The sequence below is a fragment of the Rhinopithecus bieti genome, unplaced genomic scaffold (assembly GCF_001698545.2).
Source record: "Rhinopithecus bieti isolate Rb0 unplaced genomic scaffold, ASM169854v2 scaffold_22548, whole genome shotgun sequence".
NCBI classification, from domain to species: domain Eukaryota; kingdom Metazoa; phylum Chordata; class Mammalia; order Primates; family Cercopithecidae; genus Rhinopithecus; species Rhinopithecus bieti.
The window spans coordinates 609,970-629,375 of record NW_016810469.1 but is presented as its reverse complement, the minus strand read 5'-3'; the positions used below and the strand labels follow the sequence as shown (position 1 = coordinate 629,375).

Here is a 19,406-nt window from a genome sequence, read left to right as displayed (position 1 = left end):
AAAAAAAAAAAAAAAAAAAAAAAAGAATCACAGAGAAGGTGATCTGATGTCACAGTGTCTTTGGACCCTTACATTAACAATCTCTAGAACTAGCCTAGTTAAAGACTCCTTAATATCTGGGGTAATAAATACACTATACTCTAAGCCCTAAAGGACCAGTCAAATCAGCATCACCTGGCATCTTGTTAGAAACATAGACTCTTGGCCAGGCACAGTGGCTCTCATCTCAGCACTACAGGATACCGAGGCAGGTGGATTGCTTGAGCCCAGGAATTTGAGACTAGCCTGGGCAACATGGCAAAACCCCATCTCTACCAAAAAACAAAAACAGAAACAAAAATTAGCCAGGTGTGGTGATGCACACCTGCAGTCTCAACTACTTGGGAGGCTGAGGTGGGAAGTCTGCTTGAGCCCAGGAGGCGAAGGTTGCAGTGAGCTGTGATTGCGCCACTGCACACCAGACTGGGTGATAGGGTGAGACCTTGTCTCAAAAAACAAACCAACCAACAAACAAAACAAAACAAAAAAACAGGTTTCATTCCAGACCTACTGAATCAGGATCTATATTTTTAACAAGATCCTCAGGGGACTGACATGCTCACTAAAGTTTGAGAAGCACTTTAAGCCATGTTTAGCTGTTTTCCTTCTTATTTGTGGCTGAACACACATTCTAATCAATGGAATAGGTGTAATACACACCTTGAATGCCGTGTGTCACATCTCTTTGGTCCACCTTGATTTGAGGAACAGTTTTTAGGCAGAACTCTTAAGATGTCCCCCACCAAGATTCCTGTCCTCTAGCTACTCAATAATAATCTAGTTACTGTTGTGAAGGGACTTTGTGGAATGGAATGAAGTTTACTAATTAGTTGACCTTATATTTTATAATTTTTTTAATTAAAAAAATTTTTAGAGATGAGGTCTCATTATGTTACCCAGGCTGGTCTCTAACTTCTGGGCTCAAGCAACCTTCACACCTTGGCCTCCTAAAGTACTGGGACAGGTGTGAACCATTGTGCCTGGCCTTTTTTTTTTTTTTTTTTTTTTTTTTTTTTTTTTTTTTAGCAACAGGGTCTTGCTATATTGCTCGGACTGGCCTCGAACCCCTGGGCTCAAGTGATCCTCCCATCTCGGCCTCCCAAAGGGCTGGGATTATGGGCATGAACCACCACACTTGGCCAATAATTGACCTTTAACCGGGGAAGTTACCCTGGATTATCTGACGGCATCTCATATATCACATGAGCTCTTAAAACCAGAAGAGGAAGGTACGAGAGAGGTAGAACAGGAGGTTAGAGAGATCCAAAGTGTGAGAAGGACAAGATCTGATGTTGCTGGCTTTGAAGATGGAAGAAGGGGCCTACAAGCCAAGAAATGCAGCAGGCCTCTAGAACCTGAGAAGGACCCCCAGATGACAGTCAGCAAGCAAATGGGGGCCTTAGCCCTGCAATTGTATGGAACTGAATTCTGCCATTGAGCTGGATGTAGATCCATCCCTAGAGCCTCCAGAAAGGAGAGTAACCTGACAATGCCTTAATTTTGGCTTCGTGAGATTCCAACCAGAGAACTCACTAAGCCACACTGTGCCTAGACTTCTGACTTACAGAAATCATGAGACAGTACACTTTTGTGCTGTTTTAACTGCTAAATTTATAGTAATTTGTTACGACAGCTTAGAAAATGAGTACATCTAGGATGGATGGTTCTGTGCAAGCTTAGTCTTCCTCGCACTGGCGGCATCCCACTTGAATAAATAATGTCTGTCTCTCTTTATACCTGCCTCAAAACCTTGTCTGATGTCCTGGGAATCTGCTTGGCAACAGGAGACCAGAAATACAAGGAAGTTAACTCCCCTAGGAAAAATGCTTGACCAGTGGAGGAGGGGGTCAGTAGATAATTGCTTCAGCCTCACACCTCCTAACTCTGGGAGGCATTTGTACACTTCTGAAAAGACCTGGCAGAATTAAGGCCCCATTATCTATAGCAGCGACATCCTCAGTGCACCACTGGTTTGGCTTTTCTTTTGTTCTTGTCTCATTCTGTTCACTTCGTAACTCTTACTTCCTGAGATTACCTCCCAAATGACCTCCTGCTCCCAAGTCCCCTTCTCTGTCTTGTCAGAGATTGATAGGCAATCAATAGTCAGCTCCATCAGCTCACCTTGCTCAGAATAAAAGGGTAACTTATTGGAAGAATGGTCCAGGTTTCACACTGCAACGAGACTGCCAGGAAAACTGAAATCAGGACTCCAATACCGCTAAGTTTCTCTCTGTCCCCTCCCTCTAATGGCATTATCTTGTTTGTTTGTTTTTGAGAGAGGGTCTCACTTGGTCACCCAGGCTGGGGTGCAGTGGTGTGATCACGGCTTGCTGCAGCCTTGACCTCTCAGGCTCAAGTGATCCTCCCACCTCAACCTTCCGAGTAGTTGGGAGTACAGGCATATGCCACCATGGCCGACTAATGTATTTTAATTTTTTGTAGAGATGAGGTCTCACTGTGTTACCCAGGTTGATCTCAAATGCCTGAACTCAAGTCATCCTCCCACCTCAGCCTCCCAAAGTGCTGTGATTACAGGCATGAGCCACCACACCCGGCAAATGGCATTATCTTTAAAGACGATAAAATCTCTCCTCCAGACTAGAGAGTAAAATCCCAAAAAATGATTGGAATTGATGCCCTTTGGGTCAGTATTCATGATTGGTCCAATGGAAGACGGGATGCTATCATTGGTCCAACTCTGACCACCAGGTCAGAGTTCCAGGCCTGAGTCAAACCATCATGGCCAGGTGGCAGTGTCAGGGACTCCAGGCATAGCCAACAGGGGAAACAACTGTTTCAGGGCATCCCAGAAATAGTGGGATGACTGGGAGCTGGGGAAACCTTCCCACTAGTTTTCCAAAACGACCACCACCCATTCCCTGTTCTTTTAGTTCCTAGTTAATGATTCCTTCTGTTTCCTTCTTAGACTCTCTCCTTCCTCTGGCTGTCCCAGAAATGCTGGTGTTCCTAAGAGTTCCATCCTCACCCGTTTTCTTTTCTTCTCTTCTCTCTTCTCTTCTCTCCTTCCTTCCTTTTCTTTCTTTCTTTCTTTCTTTCTTTCTTTCTTTCTTTCTTTCTTTCTTTCTTTCTTTCTTTCTTTCTTTTTCTTTGAGTTACATCCTTATCCATTTTCTTTTCTTTTTCTTTCTCTCTTTCTCTTTCTCTCTCCCTCTCTGTCTCTCTCCTTTCTTTTTTTGAAACAGTCTCACTCTGCCATCCAGGTTGGAGTGCAGTGGTGTTATCTCGGCTCACTGCAACCTCCACCTCCCAGGTTCCAGCAATTCTCCTGCCTCAGCCTCCCAAGTAGCTGGGACTACAGGAGCCCGCTACCTCACCTGGCTAATTTTTTGTATTTTAGTAGAGACAGGGTTTCACCGTGTTGCCCAGGCTGGTCGCAAACTCCTGAGCTCAGGCAATCCACCCGCCTCAGCCTCTCAAAGTGCTGGGATTACAGACGTGAGCCACCACACTCGGCCTCTTCTCACTCTTTCTATTCCCAGAGTCACCTCATTCTTTGGTAGACATGGTATTCTCTCCAACATTTAACCCACTCCACAAATGTAATTTAATCTAGTCAAGGTAATTCTATTCCCCTCGGCAACAATTTGTCTGGCATAAAAAGGCCTAAACCAGATTAGACAAATGAGATTCAATGAGATATTTGTTTAGGACTTCTGGGAAAGATAAATCAGTCTTACCTTTGCCTGTGGAATGGAAGGAGGAGTCAATGGCCATAGCAGTCATTTTGTGGCATGAGGGGAACTGGCTTTGTATATGAAGTCAGTGGTGGGGAAAGTAGAAGAGTGAGACGGGAACATCTCAGGTTCCTGATGACATTGTTAGATCAGAGAATATACCCACTCTATCCTGCCATTGGGCTTCTTGCTTTGCAAGTTGATACACTGGCATATTCCTTAAGCCAGGCTGAATCGCGAATCTGCAACCTGGAGCTGAAGGCATTCCACTTCATTCACACTTAGCACCATAAGGTCTCTCAAGCTCACTTTCCTGGGCTGCAGGTCTACCAACACTTCCCAACCTTGCTGCTCCTCTTCCTGGGTTCCCTATAATTCATTTTACTTAACCAATAAGAACTGGATGCCCGCCGTCATCCTAAGCTCTGTTTTAGACATGCAGAAAGGCAATGAAACAACGTTGCTGTCATTGCGGACCACTCACTGAAGGAGGCATATGATAAACAAAACTATCTTCTGAATAAATGAAGTAATGAATAACGCAGTGTAGGAACTCTAGCAATATCCAGTGAAAAGCTTATTATCTACAGACTATCACACCAGGGACTGGTACTCACTCAAACGGCACTAGGAAGTGAGTGTCAGACCCTGTCCTGGCAGCCCTTGGCGTCTAACAAGGTAAATAAGACGGGGCCTGTCCTCTGGGGCCCAGAATCCAGGAAGAAAGATACAAATGTATTGAGTGCTTGCTTTTCAGATCCCGTGGAAGTGCTTTGGAGAGTGCGAGCTCTGGAGAGTGCGTCCTGACCCGGGGTCCAGGCCCAGTCAGTGTGACCTTGCGCGAGTCACTGTCGCCCTCCGCCCGCCAGTCCCCGGCCGGCGACTGTAGGGTCCGACTCCTCGGGATTGCTCGACGCCCCTTCCACCTAGGTGCAGGGGCTGCCTGGGGTGCCGGGGAGGAGGGCCGTGGGATGGGGTACCTGGGGCTAGAAGGGTGGCACTGAGACCGTAGGGAGGGGGCCAGTGAAGTGAGTAAAGGGGGATCGACAGAGAAGGAAATCCTTGGGGAGAGGACCACCGACGCGCGCTTCCTTCCCTCCCCGCCCCCGCCCCTGCCGCCCCAGCGCTGCCGCCGCGCCGCCCCTCTCCCGCGCTCCGGAAGGCCTGCGTCCCCGCTCCCCAGCGAGGCGCCGCCACCCGCCGCCCAGGCAGCCAGGCGTGAGGGGAACTAGCTTTGTATATGAAGGACTCTTCCTCCGCGGGCCACGCGGCCTGACTCAGGTCCCTGCTCCTGTGGCCCGAAACTCGCCGTTCGCTGGGCCTTGCGTCGCCCTCGGCGTCCAGTTCCCCCTCGGCTCGCGGCCACTTGGTCCGCGCCGCCTGCGTCCTGTGTGCCGAGCCCGCCCGCACTGCGGGGACAGGCCGGGCGCCGCCCACGCCGCGCTCTGCCGCGGCGCAACAGTCCTCCAGGGCAGCCGTGCGGGCGGCCGGGCGGCCATGGGCGGCGCGCGGGGAGGTAGGGGGCGGCCGCGGAGCGCACGGGTCGGCCATGGGGCCCGGCGGCGGCGCGCGCTGCATAGCTCTGTTCCTGGTGCTGCTCCCTTCGCCTTCGGCCACCCCTCATGGGCCTGCGCAACGCTCAAGGCTCCGGAACGGACTCCCGGCGCTGGGCCGGGCCCTGGAGCTGGCGCCTTTGAGCGGACGCCCGGAGGCGGCCCCAGCCGCCCGAGCTGCCCGGCCGCAGCCTGCGCGCGAGGCGCGCCCCCGCGCCGCCGCCGCCCCGCACCGCGGACCCTGGCGGCTCCCCTGGGCCGGCACCCGCGGAGGCCGAGCCCGCCCCCAGGCAGAGCCTGAGCGTCTACTCGGACCTGCACGCCTTCTACTACTCGTGGTACGGGAGCCCGCGGCGCGAGGGCCACTACATTCACTGGGACCACGTCATGGTGCCGCACTGGGACCCCAAGATCTCGGCCAGCTACCCCCGCGGCCGCCACAGCCCCCCAGACGACTTGGGATCCAGCTTCTACCCAGAGCTGGGGCCCTACAGCTCCCGGGACCCCGAAGTGCTGCGGGAGCACATGACCCAGCTCAAGGAAGCCGCCATCGGTGAGCGCTCTCCATCCCGGGCGAGTCTGCCCCCCAGCCTCGCCCTTCCTCCTTCCCACATCCCAGCTCCCTCTGGTCCTGTCACCGGGCGTTTGGTCCCACTTACCTGCCAACCTGGCTTCTTAGCTGTTCCCTCCCACTCTCATCCTGGGCCCACCATGCGACACCGCCCCCTCTGTCTAGTATTCAGACCCCCTACCTGGGCCCTTTGACCCCTAACATCCAGGGCCCTTCCATAGGGCGGACCTGCTGAGAGTTTGCACCAGGAGAGGGAGGCAGAGTCTTCAAATTTGTTGGGCAATGGGAAGTGAGGCCTGGAGTCCTGGTCCGCAGGATCTGGGGTTCAGGGGAGTGGAACCTACGGTCGCCTCTGCTTTCATGGCAGGTACAGGGTAGAGCAGCAGCCCTTCCTGCTTTTGCTGGCTGCAGAGAGGAAAGTGTGCCCGTGTTCCATGAAGGCCTCTGCTCTATTTGCAGTTGGGGGTAGTGTTGGGGGTTTAGAGGCTTTTCATCAAGCACCCAGCTAGAGGGACGGTCCCTGGGCGCCTCCTTTGTAGGCTGGGGAGGGAAGGCTCACTTATTTCGGATATCATCACTGAATTCTGCTGGTTTTACAGATGGCCTCTGCTCAGGGCTCTTCTCCATACAGGATGTTAGGGGTTAGGGGGCTTCTCTTCTTCAGAGGTAAGCCTGTGGCTTCCAGGTGGGTGTGGCACTGTCCACCCATTCCCTTTGTTCTACTACTTGCTGATGCACTCTAAAGCCTGGCTCCCTTCCGGCCTGGCGCGCTACGGTTCCCGCAGGCACTGTGCTTCAGCACCGCGGGCGTGGACAGCTCCGGGGCGCGAGGCTCTGGGACTCATCTGCCGGAAGTGAACCTGGCAGGAAGCTTGTTGCAGTTTTTTAGAAACCATTTTTGCAACTGGAGATGTTTGTGAGAAAAAAAATCTCTGTTGAGGCGGTACTGAGTGTCTCTGAAGTGGCCCCTGTATTGCATCTCAGGCGTCCTGGTCCTGTCCTGGTACCCACCTGGCATGGCTGATGATAACGGAGAGCCCTCGGATGACCTGGTGCCCGCCATTCTGGACACCGCCCATCAGTACAGCATCCAGGTGAGTCTCCAAGAAGAGCCCACGTGCTCTCTGCCCTATTCTGGAGAGTTGCTCTCCTCCGCCCACAGGGTTAGTGCCTCTACAGAAGTTCTTGGCAGTAGCTCAGGGATAACAAATATGTGGCAAGTGTAGTTTTGGGGGAGGGTTCAGATAAATGGTGCCTATGTTGCTCTTAGTGTTTTGAATTCTAAGAAAACTGAGAAAACTAAATATAGGACCAAGAGAAGACTAAATAATTATCACTTTTGTTAAATAGTAATAGAGGTTAGGTTGTAAACCCTGGTGGATAAAGGGTAGGCAAGAGCCAAAGGGACCTGCAGACTCAACTCTCTAGTGGGAGGCAGTGCTGGACCTCGAGGAGTAGACAGGTGTTCTCAGCAGGTGGGCTCACTTTCAAGAGGAAGGACGGAGCTGGACGAAGCATTTCCCCACATGTGCCAATAGAGTAAGTCATCCCTTGCTTCTGTGGTGAAGGAAGAAAAATGACAGAGAAGGAAGAAAAGCCCCACTCCCCATTCCTGAGGGGAATTCCACCACTGACATGTCTAACCTTTCACAGCAGTTTCCCACCAACACAGCTTCAGCATACTTCTTCCACTGTTTCAGGCAGCTAGCACCAACCACTTGGTTGAAACCTATTAGCCACCAAAATGCTTCCCACGTGCCATGCTGCAGAAGATGGGCAAACTGTTCACCCCTGTTTTGGCCTCGAAGGGCAGCAGCTGCCTTTATCTCTACTGTGCCCACCAGCCAGGCCCTCTTCTGAACTCAGCCTCTCCTCCAGGCCATGGTTAGATCCTGAGCCTGATATGTTGTGGCCCCTGGATAGACACTCACCTGACCAGTTACTCCTCTGTTTGTGGCAGGTGGCCTTCCACATCCAACCCTACAAGGGCCGGGATGACATCACTGTACATGACAACATCAAGTACATCATTGACACGTAAGGCTGTTCTGGGGGCTGGGATTTTGGTGGGGATCAAAATGGAGGTAGGGATAGAAGGTTTGGAGGAGCAGGTCAAGAGATACAGGGCATAATGTCTGTGTTGCCAGCAGCTGTTTTATAGTAGGAGAGTACTGGGCCTAAAGTCAGGCAGCCTGGGTTTCAATTCCTGTTCTGTGGCTTCTAATCTGTGATGAGGCAAGCCTCTTAACCTTGGAGTCTTGTGAGAATCACACGAGTTAATATATGTGAAAGTGACTTCTACAATGTAGGCACCTCATTTATTCATTCAAAAAGTATTGAATGAAGGCCAGGCGCGGTGGCTCACGCCTGTAATCCCAGCACTTTGGGAGGCTGAGGCAGGCGGATCATGAGGTCCGGAGTTTGAGACCAGCCTGACTAACATGGTGAAACCCCGTCTCTACTAAAAATAAAAAAATTAGCCAGGCATGGTGGCGCACACCTGTAATCCCAGCTAGTCAGGAGGCTGAGGCAGGAAAATCACTTGAATCCGGGAGACGGAGGTTGCAGTGAGCCAAGATCGTACCACTGCACTCCAGCCTGGGTGACAGAGCGAGACTGCGTCTCAAAAATAAATAAGTAAGTATTCAATGAGGCTGGGTGTGGTGGCTCATGCCTGTAATGCCAGTGTTTTTTTTTTTTTTTTTCCTTTCTTTCTTTTTTTGAGACAGAATCTCACTGTTGCCCAGGCTGGAGTGCAGTGGCACAATCTTGGCTCACTGCAACCTCTGCCTCCTGGGTTCAAGTGATTCTCCTCCCTCAGCCTCCCGAGTAGCTGGGATTACAGGTGCCCACCACCACGCCCAGCTAACTTTTGTATTTTTGTATTTTTAGCTGGGCGTGGTGATGCACACCTATGGTCCCAGCTACTTGGGGGGGCTGAGGTGAGTGGACCACTTGAGGTCAGGAGTTTGAGGTTGCAGTGAACTATGATGGCACCACTGTACTCCAGCCTGGGGTTTCACCATGTTGGCCAGGCTGATCTTGAACTCCTGACCTCAGATGATCTGCCCACCTCGACCTCCCAAAGTGTTGGGATTACAGGTATGAACCATTGCACCCGGCCTCCCAGGGCTTTGGGAGGCAGAGGTGGGAGGATTGATTGCTTGAGGCCAGGAGTTTTAGACCAGCCTGGGCAACATAGCAAGACCCCATCTCTACTGAAAAAAAAATTAGCTGGGCATAGCAATGCGTACCTGTAGTAGTCCTAGGTACTTGGAAGGCAGAGGTGGGAGGATCACTTGAGCCCAGAAGTTCAAGGTTACAGTGAGCCACGATTATACCACTGCATTCCAGCTGAGAACAGAGCAAGATTCTGTCTCTTAAAAAAAAAAAAGAGTATTGTGTGCCTACATGTGTCCAGGCATTGTCTTAAGCCCAGCTGTACAGTAATGGGTAGGACTAGCAAAGTTTCTAATTTCATGTTTACTTTCTAGTGTATGTTGCAGGTATTGTGGAGCAGACAGTAATTAAATGGGAAAAATCAAACAGTGATCTATACAGGATTTTGTGCTAGAGTATGCCCAAGAAACTACATAAGAATGGGTAGTCAGGTCAGGTGAGTCTGAAGAGACAACAGGTGAGCTAACACCTGAATGAGCAGTCAGGGCTGGGTGTGGTGGCTCACACCTGTAATCCCAGCACTTTGGGAGGCTGAGGTGGGAGTATCACTTGAGGTCAGGAGTTTGAGACCAGCTTGGGCAACATGGGGAGACTCCCATCTCTACAAAATCTTTTTTAAAAAATTAGCTGGGCATGGTGATGCATGCTTGTGGTCCCAGCTATTTGGGGGGCTGAGGTGAGTGGATCACTTGAGCCCAGGAGTTTCAGGTTGCAGTGAGCTATGATGGCACCACTATACTCCAGCCTGGGCGATACAGTGAGACTCTGTCTTATTAAAAAAAAAAAAGGCCAGGCGCGGCGGCTCACGCCTGTAATCCCAACACTTTGGGAGGCTGAGGCGGGTGGATTGCCTGAGGTCAGGAGTTCAAGACCATCCTGGCCAACATGGTGAAACACCATCTCTGTTAAAAATACAAAAATTAGCCAGGTGTGGTGGCGGGTGCCTGTAATTCCAGCTACTTGAGAGGCTGAGGCAGGTGAATCACTTGAACCCCAGGAGGTGGAGGTTGCAGAGAGCTGAGATCATCCACTGCACTCCAGCTCTGAGCAACAGAGCAAGACCCTGTCTCAAAAAAAAAAAAAAAAAAGGTAATAAGAAAAAAGAAAAAGGGTCAGCTGTGCAAAGATCCAGAGGCAGGGAGAAAATTCCAAGCAGAGGGCTGGCAGATGCAAGGCCCATAAGAGGAAACAAGCTTGCATGACACATGACAGCCGGATAGAAAGGCCAGATGGGGAGTAATAGGTGGGTAAAGAGCAGGAATGGGGTAGGCAGGACCAGATCAAGTAGGTGGGAATAATGAATGGATTTTACGGAGGCAGGATGGAAGCCTGGAGACCACTTGTTGCAATCCAGATGAAAGATGGTGGCGGCTTCGCTAAGGGTAGGGAAGTGAGGCTTAGGAATGATAGCTGGGGAGAGGAAGGAGGGGGAACGAGGTTCTTGCTTAGAGGCATGATGAGTCCAACTGTGGAGACTGACTGGCTCCAGAACTGGGCTGTGTGGCATCCAGATCTCATCCACGGCAGGTCCTACAGTTGTGCTGGTCTCTCCCATCCAGCTGAGGTTCTTCTTTCTTTCTCAGGTATGGCTCCCATGGTGCATTTTACCGCTATAAGAACAGCATGGGGAAGAGCCTCCCACTCTTTTATATCTACGACTCATACCTGACGTCCCCTGAGGCCTGGGCCCACCTCCTGACACCAAACGGGCCCCACTCGATCCGCAACACGCCCTATGATGGGGTCTTCATAGCGCTGCTGGTGGAGGAGGGTCACACCCACGACATCCTGGCCGCCGGATTTGACGGCATGTACACCTACTTTGCCTCCAATGGTTTCTCCTTTGGTTCTTCCCATCAGAACTGGAAAGCTGTGAAGAACTTTTGTGATGCCAACAACCTCATGTTCATCCCCAGTGTGGGGCCTGGCTACATAGACACCAGCATTCGGCCCTGGAACAACCACAATACGCGCAACAGGGTCAATGGCAAGTACTATGAGACGGCCCTGCAGGCGGCCCTGACGGTGAGGCCCGAGATCGTCTCCATCACCTCCTTCAATGAGTGGCACGAGGGCACCCAGATTGAGAAGGCCATTCCCAAGAAGACACCCACCCGCCTGTATTTGGACTACCTGCCTCACCAGCCCAGCCTGTACCTGGAGCTGACCCGCCGCTGGGCAGAGCACTTCATCAAAGAGAAGGAGCAGTGGCTCATGTGAGGGGCCTGTAAACAGGGGCATGAGGTGCTGATGTCCTTGCCTTGCTGGAAGATGTCACCACTTGGGGTTCAGCTGAGGTTGTAGGCACTCACTCATTCCCAGGTCAGAGGTCAGCAGCTAGGTGCTTCTGGGTGGGCTGTCAGGCCTGGGCCTGTGCAGCACACAGACCATTCCTCAGGCGAGTGGTGCTGGGGTGCTCTGCGGTGATGGGAATGGCAGAGGCTGGCAGGTGACTGAACTTAGCCCAGGGCAGCTCCACATCCTGGGAACACTTTCATGTAACCCCTTCTAATTTTGAACTCTGCAGCAGGCCGGTGCTGTGTAGTGGCCACCCACTCACCACCCTTGGAAGGGTGTCAGGGTCTGGGCTCGCATGCGCCCTGCTTCCTTCTGCCAGTCTGTGTCCTCTCCTCAGGCCTCCTTCTCACATCATCTGTCTTCTCTAAGTTAGGGAACCATATTTGAGACTTTCAAAAAGGGAACTTCTAGGTTTAAGCTCCTCCCAGTAGATTCCTGAACCCAATTATCAGGAAATCATCCTGAGCACTCACAGGTTCACGTAACACTCACTCATCAAGCACCTTCCTATGTGCTAGGTGCTGGGGAAAACCTGACCAAGGAAGAGTTCCTGTCCTGAAGCTTCCAGGACCCAGCTTTCCTTATCTGGTGTGGCCTTGTAGCTAGTGCCTGGGCACAGTTGTTTTTCTTTTTGCAGTTTTACCTAGTGCTGGGAATTCAGTTCTTTCTCCTCTAAAAAAATACCTCTGTGCTCCAGAGCCTCATTTTTCCCAGATGCATATTTAGCTCCAGGGAGAGGACTAGGAGGAAACGCCCCTCCCTTTAGCTGCCTGAACTGACTGAGGCCCACCCACTAGAGCCATGTTCAGTGCTACTGTGATTTGTAGTAATTAAATATGAACTGGTATTCTCAAGTAAGCATTCCTTTTGCTCTCTTTAAGACCTCACAAATTCTGACCTTAGATTCTGTGACAAACTGACATACGAGTTGGGCTGGCTATGGCTTTACCACAAGTAGGTTTGCTTAAGAAATTACTAACAAGGCCGGGCGCGGTGGCTCACGCCTGTAATCCCAGCACTTTGGGAGGCCGAGGCGGGTGGATCACCTGAGGTCAGGAGTTCGAGACCAGCCTGGCCAACATGGTGAAACCCCCGTCCCTACTAAAAACACCAAAATTAGCTGGGCGTGGTGCTGGGTGCCTGTAATCCCAGCTACTTGGGAGACTGAGGCAGGAGAATTGCTTGAACCTGGGAGGTGGAGGGTGCAGTGAGCCAATGTGGCACCACTGGACTCCAGCCTGGGCAAGGGCAAGACTGTCTCAAAAAAAAACAAAAAAAACAAAAAAAGGAAAACAAATTACTAAACAAGATTTCTAGAGGGAATTAACAAACCAGTGCTTATTTACAAATAAACGAATATGCTAATTGCAGGCACCCTGATTAAAGTAGGCCCCTTCCTGTTAATACCTCATAAGATTCTTAGGATATACTTGAAAACAGGTGCATTGGAAACCACTGTACTGCGAAGTTTATGGGCTCAAGACTGAATGGGAAGCAAGGCGTGGTCGCTCAGGCCTGTAATCCCAGCACTCTGGGAGGCTGAGGTGGAAGGATCAGTTGAGTCCAGGAGTTCGAGACCAGCCTGGGCAACCCAGTGAGACGTGTCTTTAAAATAATTAACAATGGGCCGAGTGCCTTGGCTCACACCTGTAATCCCAGCACTTTGGGAGGCCAAGGCGGGTGGATCACTTGAGGCCAAGAGTTCAAGAACAGCCTGACCAACATGGCAAAACTCCATCTCTACTGAAAATACCAAAAAAATTAGTAGGGTATGGTGGTACACACCTGTAGTCCTAGCTACTCAGGAGGCTGAGGTGTGAGAATCACTTGAACATGGGAGGCAGAGGTTGCAGCGAGCCAAGATTGTGCCACTGCACTCCAGCCTGGGCAACAGGGATTCTGTCTCAAAAAAAAAAAAAAAAAAAAAAAAAAAGACTGAATTGGAATTTTGGGAACTAGGGTGGAAGAGGGAAAGGGAGGAAGGAGGGAATAGACCCCAGTGGTCACCTCAAGGACACCCAGCCCGTTAGGTAACTGATATTAAACTCCACGGGAGAGATGAGCAGGCCTGGCCACCTGGTTTGGGGCTTAGCTGGGGAAACCAAGGCAGGCAGGGACAGATGAAAGGGTTGGATGTTGACATATAGTAATTTGCAGAGGGTAGCAACACAGGCTTCATTTAACACACGCACAATTTGAAAAATACTAAACATGGCAAGGCCAGGGGTCAGGGGCAGCCATTCTCACACATTGCTAATGGCAGTGTAACTTGACTCAGTTCTTTTGAAGGCTAATCCATATTGAGAGCAATAAATACTTCACACACTTTGGCCTAATCTCCTACCCTAAGGAAATAATTCAAAAGAAGAATAAACCATTTACAAATATGTTTAATAGCAGCATTTCTTTAAAGAAAAACAAAGTTCAAATGCCCAACAGTAATTATGTTTAACACTTGGTACACATATAAATAGACAAAAGGCTGCAGAGAACACTGGATTTAAATAAGGCTATTATGGGTATAATTAACTATAATTTACGAATAAATAAGGAAAAAGTCCCTGGTTGAAAAGGATAGTGGAGGTTTATTTCCCAGTATTCTTCAATTTGGACTGAACCCTTGCCAACTGAGCAGACATCCCACTATTACACCAAAAAGACTGCTCTCCCTGCCAGCAATTACAATACATGACACCACTAGGCCCAGTGGCTCAGAGGGAAGAGTGGTCTGCGGCTCTTCAATCTTTATCCAAACCTGGTTCTAGCTTCAGGAGCCCAACCCATCCCTTTGGTCACCTGAGACTTTTTATTTATTAATTTTTATGAGACGGAGTATTGCTATGTTGCCCAGGCTGATTCTGAACTCCTGGGCTCAAGCAGTTCTCCTGCCTGGGCCTCCCAGAATGTTGGGATTATAGGCATGAGCCACCGCACGCAGCCACCTGAGACTTCTTAAACAGCACCAGCACTTCTAGCTGGTTTGAACCTTAAATGCCACCACCCACCAGAGAGAAGGCTCTCACTAGATTCTAAATCTGTTATTTAAATTACTTTTCAACTGAAAAACAAAACAGACAGAAGAAACTTATTAAAATAAGGCTACCTAGGCCGGGCGCAGTGGCTCAAGCCTGTAATCCCAGCACTTTGGGAGGCCAAGATGGGCGGATCACGAGGTCAGGAGATCGAGACCATCCTGGCTAACACGGCGAAACCCTGTCTCTACTAAAAAATATAAAAAAAAACTAGCTGGGCGAGGTGGCGGGAACCTGCAGTCCCAGCTACTCGGGAGGCTGAGGCAGGAGAATGACGTAAACCCGGGAGGCGGAGCTTGCAGTGAGCTGAGATCCGGGCACTGCACTCCAGCCTGGGTGACAGAGCGAGACTCCTTCTCAAAAAAAAAAAGAACAAAAAAAAGAATAAGGCCACCTAGGAATGTTCTTAACTTTTCCATTCAGCTTTTGGCTGATATATGAAACTACAAATCAATACATCCTGTCCCGAGCTGTAAACCAGCAGCTCCCAGGGCTTGGTCTACAGTGCTCAGACACATTGCCTTAACAGTCAGGCTAGTGCCCTAGCTCCAGTGGCCTCTGCAAATGAGGCCTTGCCAGTCGTCAGTGGACAGACACATAGTATCTAGCACCAGGCCTTGGGCCTTCCTGCTTCCCAGAGTTTCACAGGTAGGACGCATGTGAGGGAAGTAGGCCATACTTTTGTTGGAGGATGGCTGTAGTACTTTCCAGGGCACTGAGGAGGAAACAGGACAGTTACCAGTCTGACTTCTCAAAGTCCCAAGCCCACCAGAAGCTGGTGAGCAGGGACATCGAATCCGTGATGAAACCTTTGGAATCCTAAGAAAGCCAGCAAACTTAATCCCACTCCAACTACCACTTCTCCAAACCTGGCCTGCACTCCCTCAGGGCAAGATAGGAGGCACCATCTTTATCTTATCAAAGCTTTTTTGCATCTCTCCAACCTCCCTCAAATTATTTCCCCACGCCACAGGAATGAGACTTACCAGCCTGGACGAATGATGCCAAACTTTCCGGGCACAGACAAATCAACCACAGTTGAGCCGAGGCGACACTCGGGGCTCTGGCCACCCCCAATTTGTCCCCCATCAATGACCAAGGACAACTGAGGCCAGAGATCCTGGAACTCCTGAGAAGAGGGAGAAGGAAGAGCATGGACACTATCCCTGGTGTATGCAATAATGTCAAACTGCACGCAGTCATCAGAGGCCATATAGTCTTAAAACGGAAGGCACCTTCCTCCAAGCAGAGAAAGGAGCTTCATTTAGTTAAGGTCAACTGTGCCAAGGACACTGTATTCTATGAGGTTTGGAGCCCTCCTGCGTTAGCACCCCAAGTAACACCTATCTAGGGCTTAAAGAAATCTTGCTATGGCAAAAGAAAATTTCATACATTGCTTCAGTTAGGAAATGTAAGTACAACAAATGGAGTTCTGGGCACAGATACAGGCTCTAACTCTGGACTTTCCATCGTATCTCTGTGTGACTGCACACAAGTTACTCTATCCAGGCCTACAAGACAAGTGGGCTGGACTAGATAATCCCATGTCTTCATTTGTTCTAATCTATGTAGCCAAGACAGGATTAGGATGACCTTTTCTTTGCCCTGGCTTGGGGCAGAGATAGGAGAACAGGGTCAAGAGTCAAAAACCAGGTAAAAAGGCTGGGCACGGTGGCTCACACCTGTAATCCCAGCATTTTGAGAGGCTGGATCTCTTGAGGCCAGGAGTTTGAGACCAGCCTGACCAATACGATGAAACCCCATCTCTACTAAAAATACAAAAATTAGCCGGGTGTGGTGGCATGCGCCTGTAATCCCAGCTACTCACTCAGGAGGCTGAGGCAGAACTGTTTGAATCTGGGAGGTGAAGGTTGCAGTGAGCCGAGATGGTGCCATTGCATGCCAGCCTGGACAACAGAGTGAGACTCTGTCTCAAACAAAACAAAACAAAAAAACTAGGTAAAAATCTGGTCACTTAATGACTGTGTGACCTGAAACAAGTGATTCCAGCTCCTTCTAGCTCTAGAACTATGCTCCTGGATCTCACTGCAACTCTGATCAGGGTATGAAGAATAGAACATGGTAGATTCTGCATGCCACCAACACTCAGTCTTTGGGCTATGAGAAGGACACTCCCCTAGAACAGTGGACTGCATTGTTAACTGAGCAAGAGCTTCCCCAACCCTTCCAATGAAGACACTGCAATAGCAGTTAGGCCTGGGAATTTGGGACAGGAAATCATAAATATCAGTTACTGTGTTGGACAGGTCAAATGATTGCTGACAAGGTAAAAACCTCCCCTCTCTGTCCCACATCCCGATTCTTGCTCCTGGGGTACAGCCACCAGGACCAAGTCAAACCTGCACTCTGAGAATGGAAAGGGATGCTGAACTCTCACTTTCCAAGAACCCTGAGCCCCACTCTAGGTCTGGGCATGGAAAACCCCACCAAATGGAGTTCTGGGCAGAGATATGAGCTCCAACTCTGGACTTTCCATCGTATCTCTGTGTGACTGCACGCAAGTTACTCTATCCAGGCATATTAGCTGGATGTAATAAGCCCAAAGAAGCCCAAGGCCTGATGCTGGATACTATGTGTGATACTATGTGTCTGGCCCAGAGTCTAGGGACACAATGTAGCTTATAACTACATTTTACATCTTGGTAATAAGAAAAAGAACTGAAATTTCTACGTGTCCTCCTTTGTTCTAATCTATGTAGCCAACAAAGGATTAGGATGATCCTTTCTTTGATCTGGTTTGTGGCAGGTATAAGACAACAGGGGCAAGAGTCAAAAATTGGGTAAAAATCTGAGTCAGTCACTTAATGGCTATGTGACCTGGAAAAGTGATTTAACTTTTGGAAGCTAAACTTCTCCTTTTTTTTTTTTTAAGAGACAGAGTCTTTCTCTAGAGCCCTGGCTGGAGTACAGTGGCACAATCTCAGTTCACTGTAACCTCCACCTCCCAGGTTCAAGTGATTCTCCTGCCTCAGCCTCCCGAGTAGCTGGATTACAGGCATGTGCCACCATGTCTGGCTAATTTTTGTATTTTTTATTAGAGATAAAAATATTTTGTCGCCGGGCGCGGTGGCTCAAGCCTGTAATCCCAGCACTTTGGGAGGCCGAGACGGGCGGATCACAAGGTCAGGAGATCGAGACCATCCTGGCTTATACGGTGAAACCCCGTCTCTACAAGAACACAAAAAACTAGGCCCGGGGCGACGAGCGGGCGCCTGTAGTACCCCCAGCTACTTGGGAGGCGGAGGGGCCAGGAAGAAATGGCGTGAACCTGGGAGGCGGATGGCGGAACCGCTGGAGGCCCCGGAGCTTTGCAGTGAGCTGAGATCGCGGCCCGCACTCCAGCCTGGGCGACAGAGCAGACTCCCGTCCCAAAAAAAAAAAAAAAAAAAAAAAAAAGAGATAAAAATATTTTGTCATGTTGGCCAGGCTGGTCTCGAACTCCTGACCTCAGGTGATCCGCCTGCCTGGGCCTCCCAAAGTTCTGGGGTCACAGGCACAAGCCACTGCCCTTGGCCGCCTTCATCTTTCTTTACAGCACTGTCGTGAAGATTTACAGCCTAACTGTATTCTCCAAAAACTGTTATCTCCAGAAAACCAGGAAGACATTGTTCTTATCATAATCTTTCCTATTATTATAAAGACAGTAAGAAAAACACACCAATTCTTCCCCTGGCTTTTCAGACTTTGAGATAAAATCAAATTCCTTTAATTTATATTGCCCCCCCACCTCCCTACCAGCTGGGAAACCTTGCCATTGTTGGCCTAAGGACTCTCACGCCTGGCAATCCCAGTGCACTATCAATGCCACTGATTCACAGGAAACAGTGTTTGGGCTGGTGACATTTCCAGGGGAAGGACTGGGTAAACTCACCTCGACATTCAGAGAACTGGCCTGGGAGCTGAGGTTGGCGCTAGTGAGAGCAAGCGGACCCTCAAACATCTGAGCCAAGTCTTGCATAAAGGCATGATCAGGAATCCGAATGCCTACAAGCTATAAGGCAAGGGGAAAGGGATCATGAGAAAGGTTGGAAGGGGTAGAGGGTAAGTCTGATCTGGATCCTAGTGAAAGCCAAGTGGCCTGGAGTCTGGAGACACAAGAGAAAACTTGACTCACAGGTGTAAAAGGGTTTAGGTCCTTGTTGAGCTCCTCCGAGCGTTCCATCACCAGGGTCACTGGTCCTGGCAGTAGGTCTTTCAGGAGCCCCTCGGGTACTCTCACACGGCAGTATCTGGGAAACACAGGAGCATAAATCCATTCAAAATGAAGGACCACTGGTGGTCCTTTCCTAGACTCTAGGCACACGTAGGAAAAGAATCCTTCAAGTTTACAATGGGAGCCGCCTGTCTCCCTGCTTCACTTCCCTAAGAGCTTGAGCAGAAAGCAGGGCTCCAGAGGGGCACCCCTGGCTTGGCGTCTATGTGCCTCTGGTCTGAGGTACTACAACAGCTGCACCGCTGTGATACCGTGATAGTGGGATCAAGCTCCACGTTTTATTTTCTTCAAGGCATTCGCTATTAAATTAAGCTACTGTATTTCTTTCTTTTTTTCCTGGGGGCCTCCCCGATTAGTACAAATGCGCCAAGGGAACAGGGCCCCTGCCTTTCTCGTGTGTTGCTGCCTCTCAGCAGCATGTAGTTCAGAGCCTGGGGCACGTTAAGTCCTCGGTACACACTTCCAGTTCCGGATTCCTTGGTGAGCCTGGACAAGCCCCTCCCGCTCTCTGCGCCTCAGTCTCCCAAGCCTGTCACCGGAAACCCCTCCCGCGGTGCCGCCCCCAGCGGGGCCGGGTCGGGGCGGCCTCACCTGTAGACGTCGGCCACGCGGCCGAGGCATACGGCCAGCGGCTTGGCCTCGCTGCGGCCCTTGAGGCGGTACACAGCACGCAGAGCCGCCGAGCAGCTCGCCGCGCAGGCCAGACCGTATAACGTATCGGTGGGGACGGCCACCACGGCGCCGGCGCGCAGCTCGGCCACGGCGGCCCGCAGCGCCTCGGTCCAGCCGGCGCGCTCCGGGCTC

The 19,406-nt window shown here is 50.5% G+C and overlaps 2 protein-coding genes across 7 annotated transcripts in view; one reads left to right on the top strand and one right to left on the bottom strand.

The window, feature by feature from the left end:
- The first annotated feature begins 4,789 nt into the window (after positions 1-4,789).
- MANEAL (mannosidase endo-alpha like) lies at positions 4,790-12,190 on the top strand. 5 transcript variants are annotated; one of them, XM_017892117.1, is made up of 4 exons: positions 4,790-5,840; positions 6,843-6,952; positions 7,819-7,895; positions 10,899-12,190. In XM_017892117.1, exons 1-4 carry the CDS (start codon positions 5,675-5,677, stop codon positions 10,912-10,914), a joined length of 369 nt encoding a protein of 122 aa, XP_017747606.1. In that variant the 5' UTR covers positions 4,790-5,674; the 3' UTR covers positions 10,915-12,190. The 5 variants fall into 5 exon arrangements, with proteins under 5 accessions (XP_017747606.1, XP_017747604.1, XP_017747602.1 ...); XM_017892115.1 differs by lacking the exon at positions 7,819-7,895 and having other exon boundaries at positions 5,591-5,840; positions 10,622-12,190; XM_017892113.1 differs by lacking the exon at positions 4,790-5,840 and having other exon boundaries at positions 5,855-6,952; positions 10,622-12,190.
- Positions 12,191-14,678: 2,488 nt separating this feature from the next.
- YRDC (yrdC N6-threonylcarbamoyltransferase domain containing) overlaps positions 14,679-19,406 on the bottom strand; it is a 5,536-nt gene continuing 808 nt past the window's right edge. Inside the window, exons 2-6 of one of the 2 annotated variants that reach the window (XM_017892108.1) lie at positions 19,194-19,399; positions 18,504-18,618; positions 18,261-18,380; positions 15,355-15,497; positions 14,679-15,083 (exon numbers count right to left, since the gene is read on the bottom strand). In XM_017892108.1, the coding sequence (XP_017747597.1) occupies positions 15,011-15,083; positions 15,355-15,497; positions 18,261-18,380; positions 18,504-18,618; positions 19,194-19,399 (657 nt within the window). In that variant the 3' untranslated portion in view covers positions 14,679-15,010. Of the gene's footprint in view, positions 15,084-15,354; positions 15,498-18,260; positions 18,381-18,503; positions 18,619-19,193 lie in introns of both variants that reach the window. The other variant, XM_017892109.1, reaches the window with a different exon arrangement.

Coding starts and splice junctions, on each gene's coding strand:
- MANEAL (XM_017892112.1), top strand. CDS start 7,603: ATGCTTCCCACGTGCCATGCTGCAGAAGATGGGCAAACTGTTCACCCC. Junction 7,896..10,621: donor ATCAAGTACATCATTGACAC/GTAAGGCTGTTC, acceptor TTTCTTTCTCAG/GTATGGCTCCCATGGTGCAT.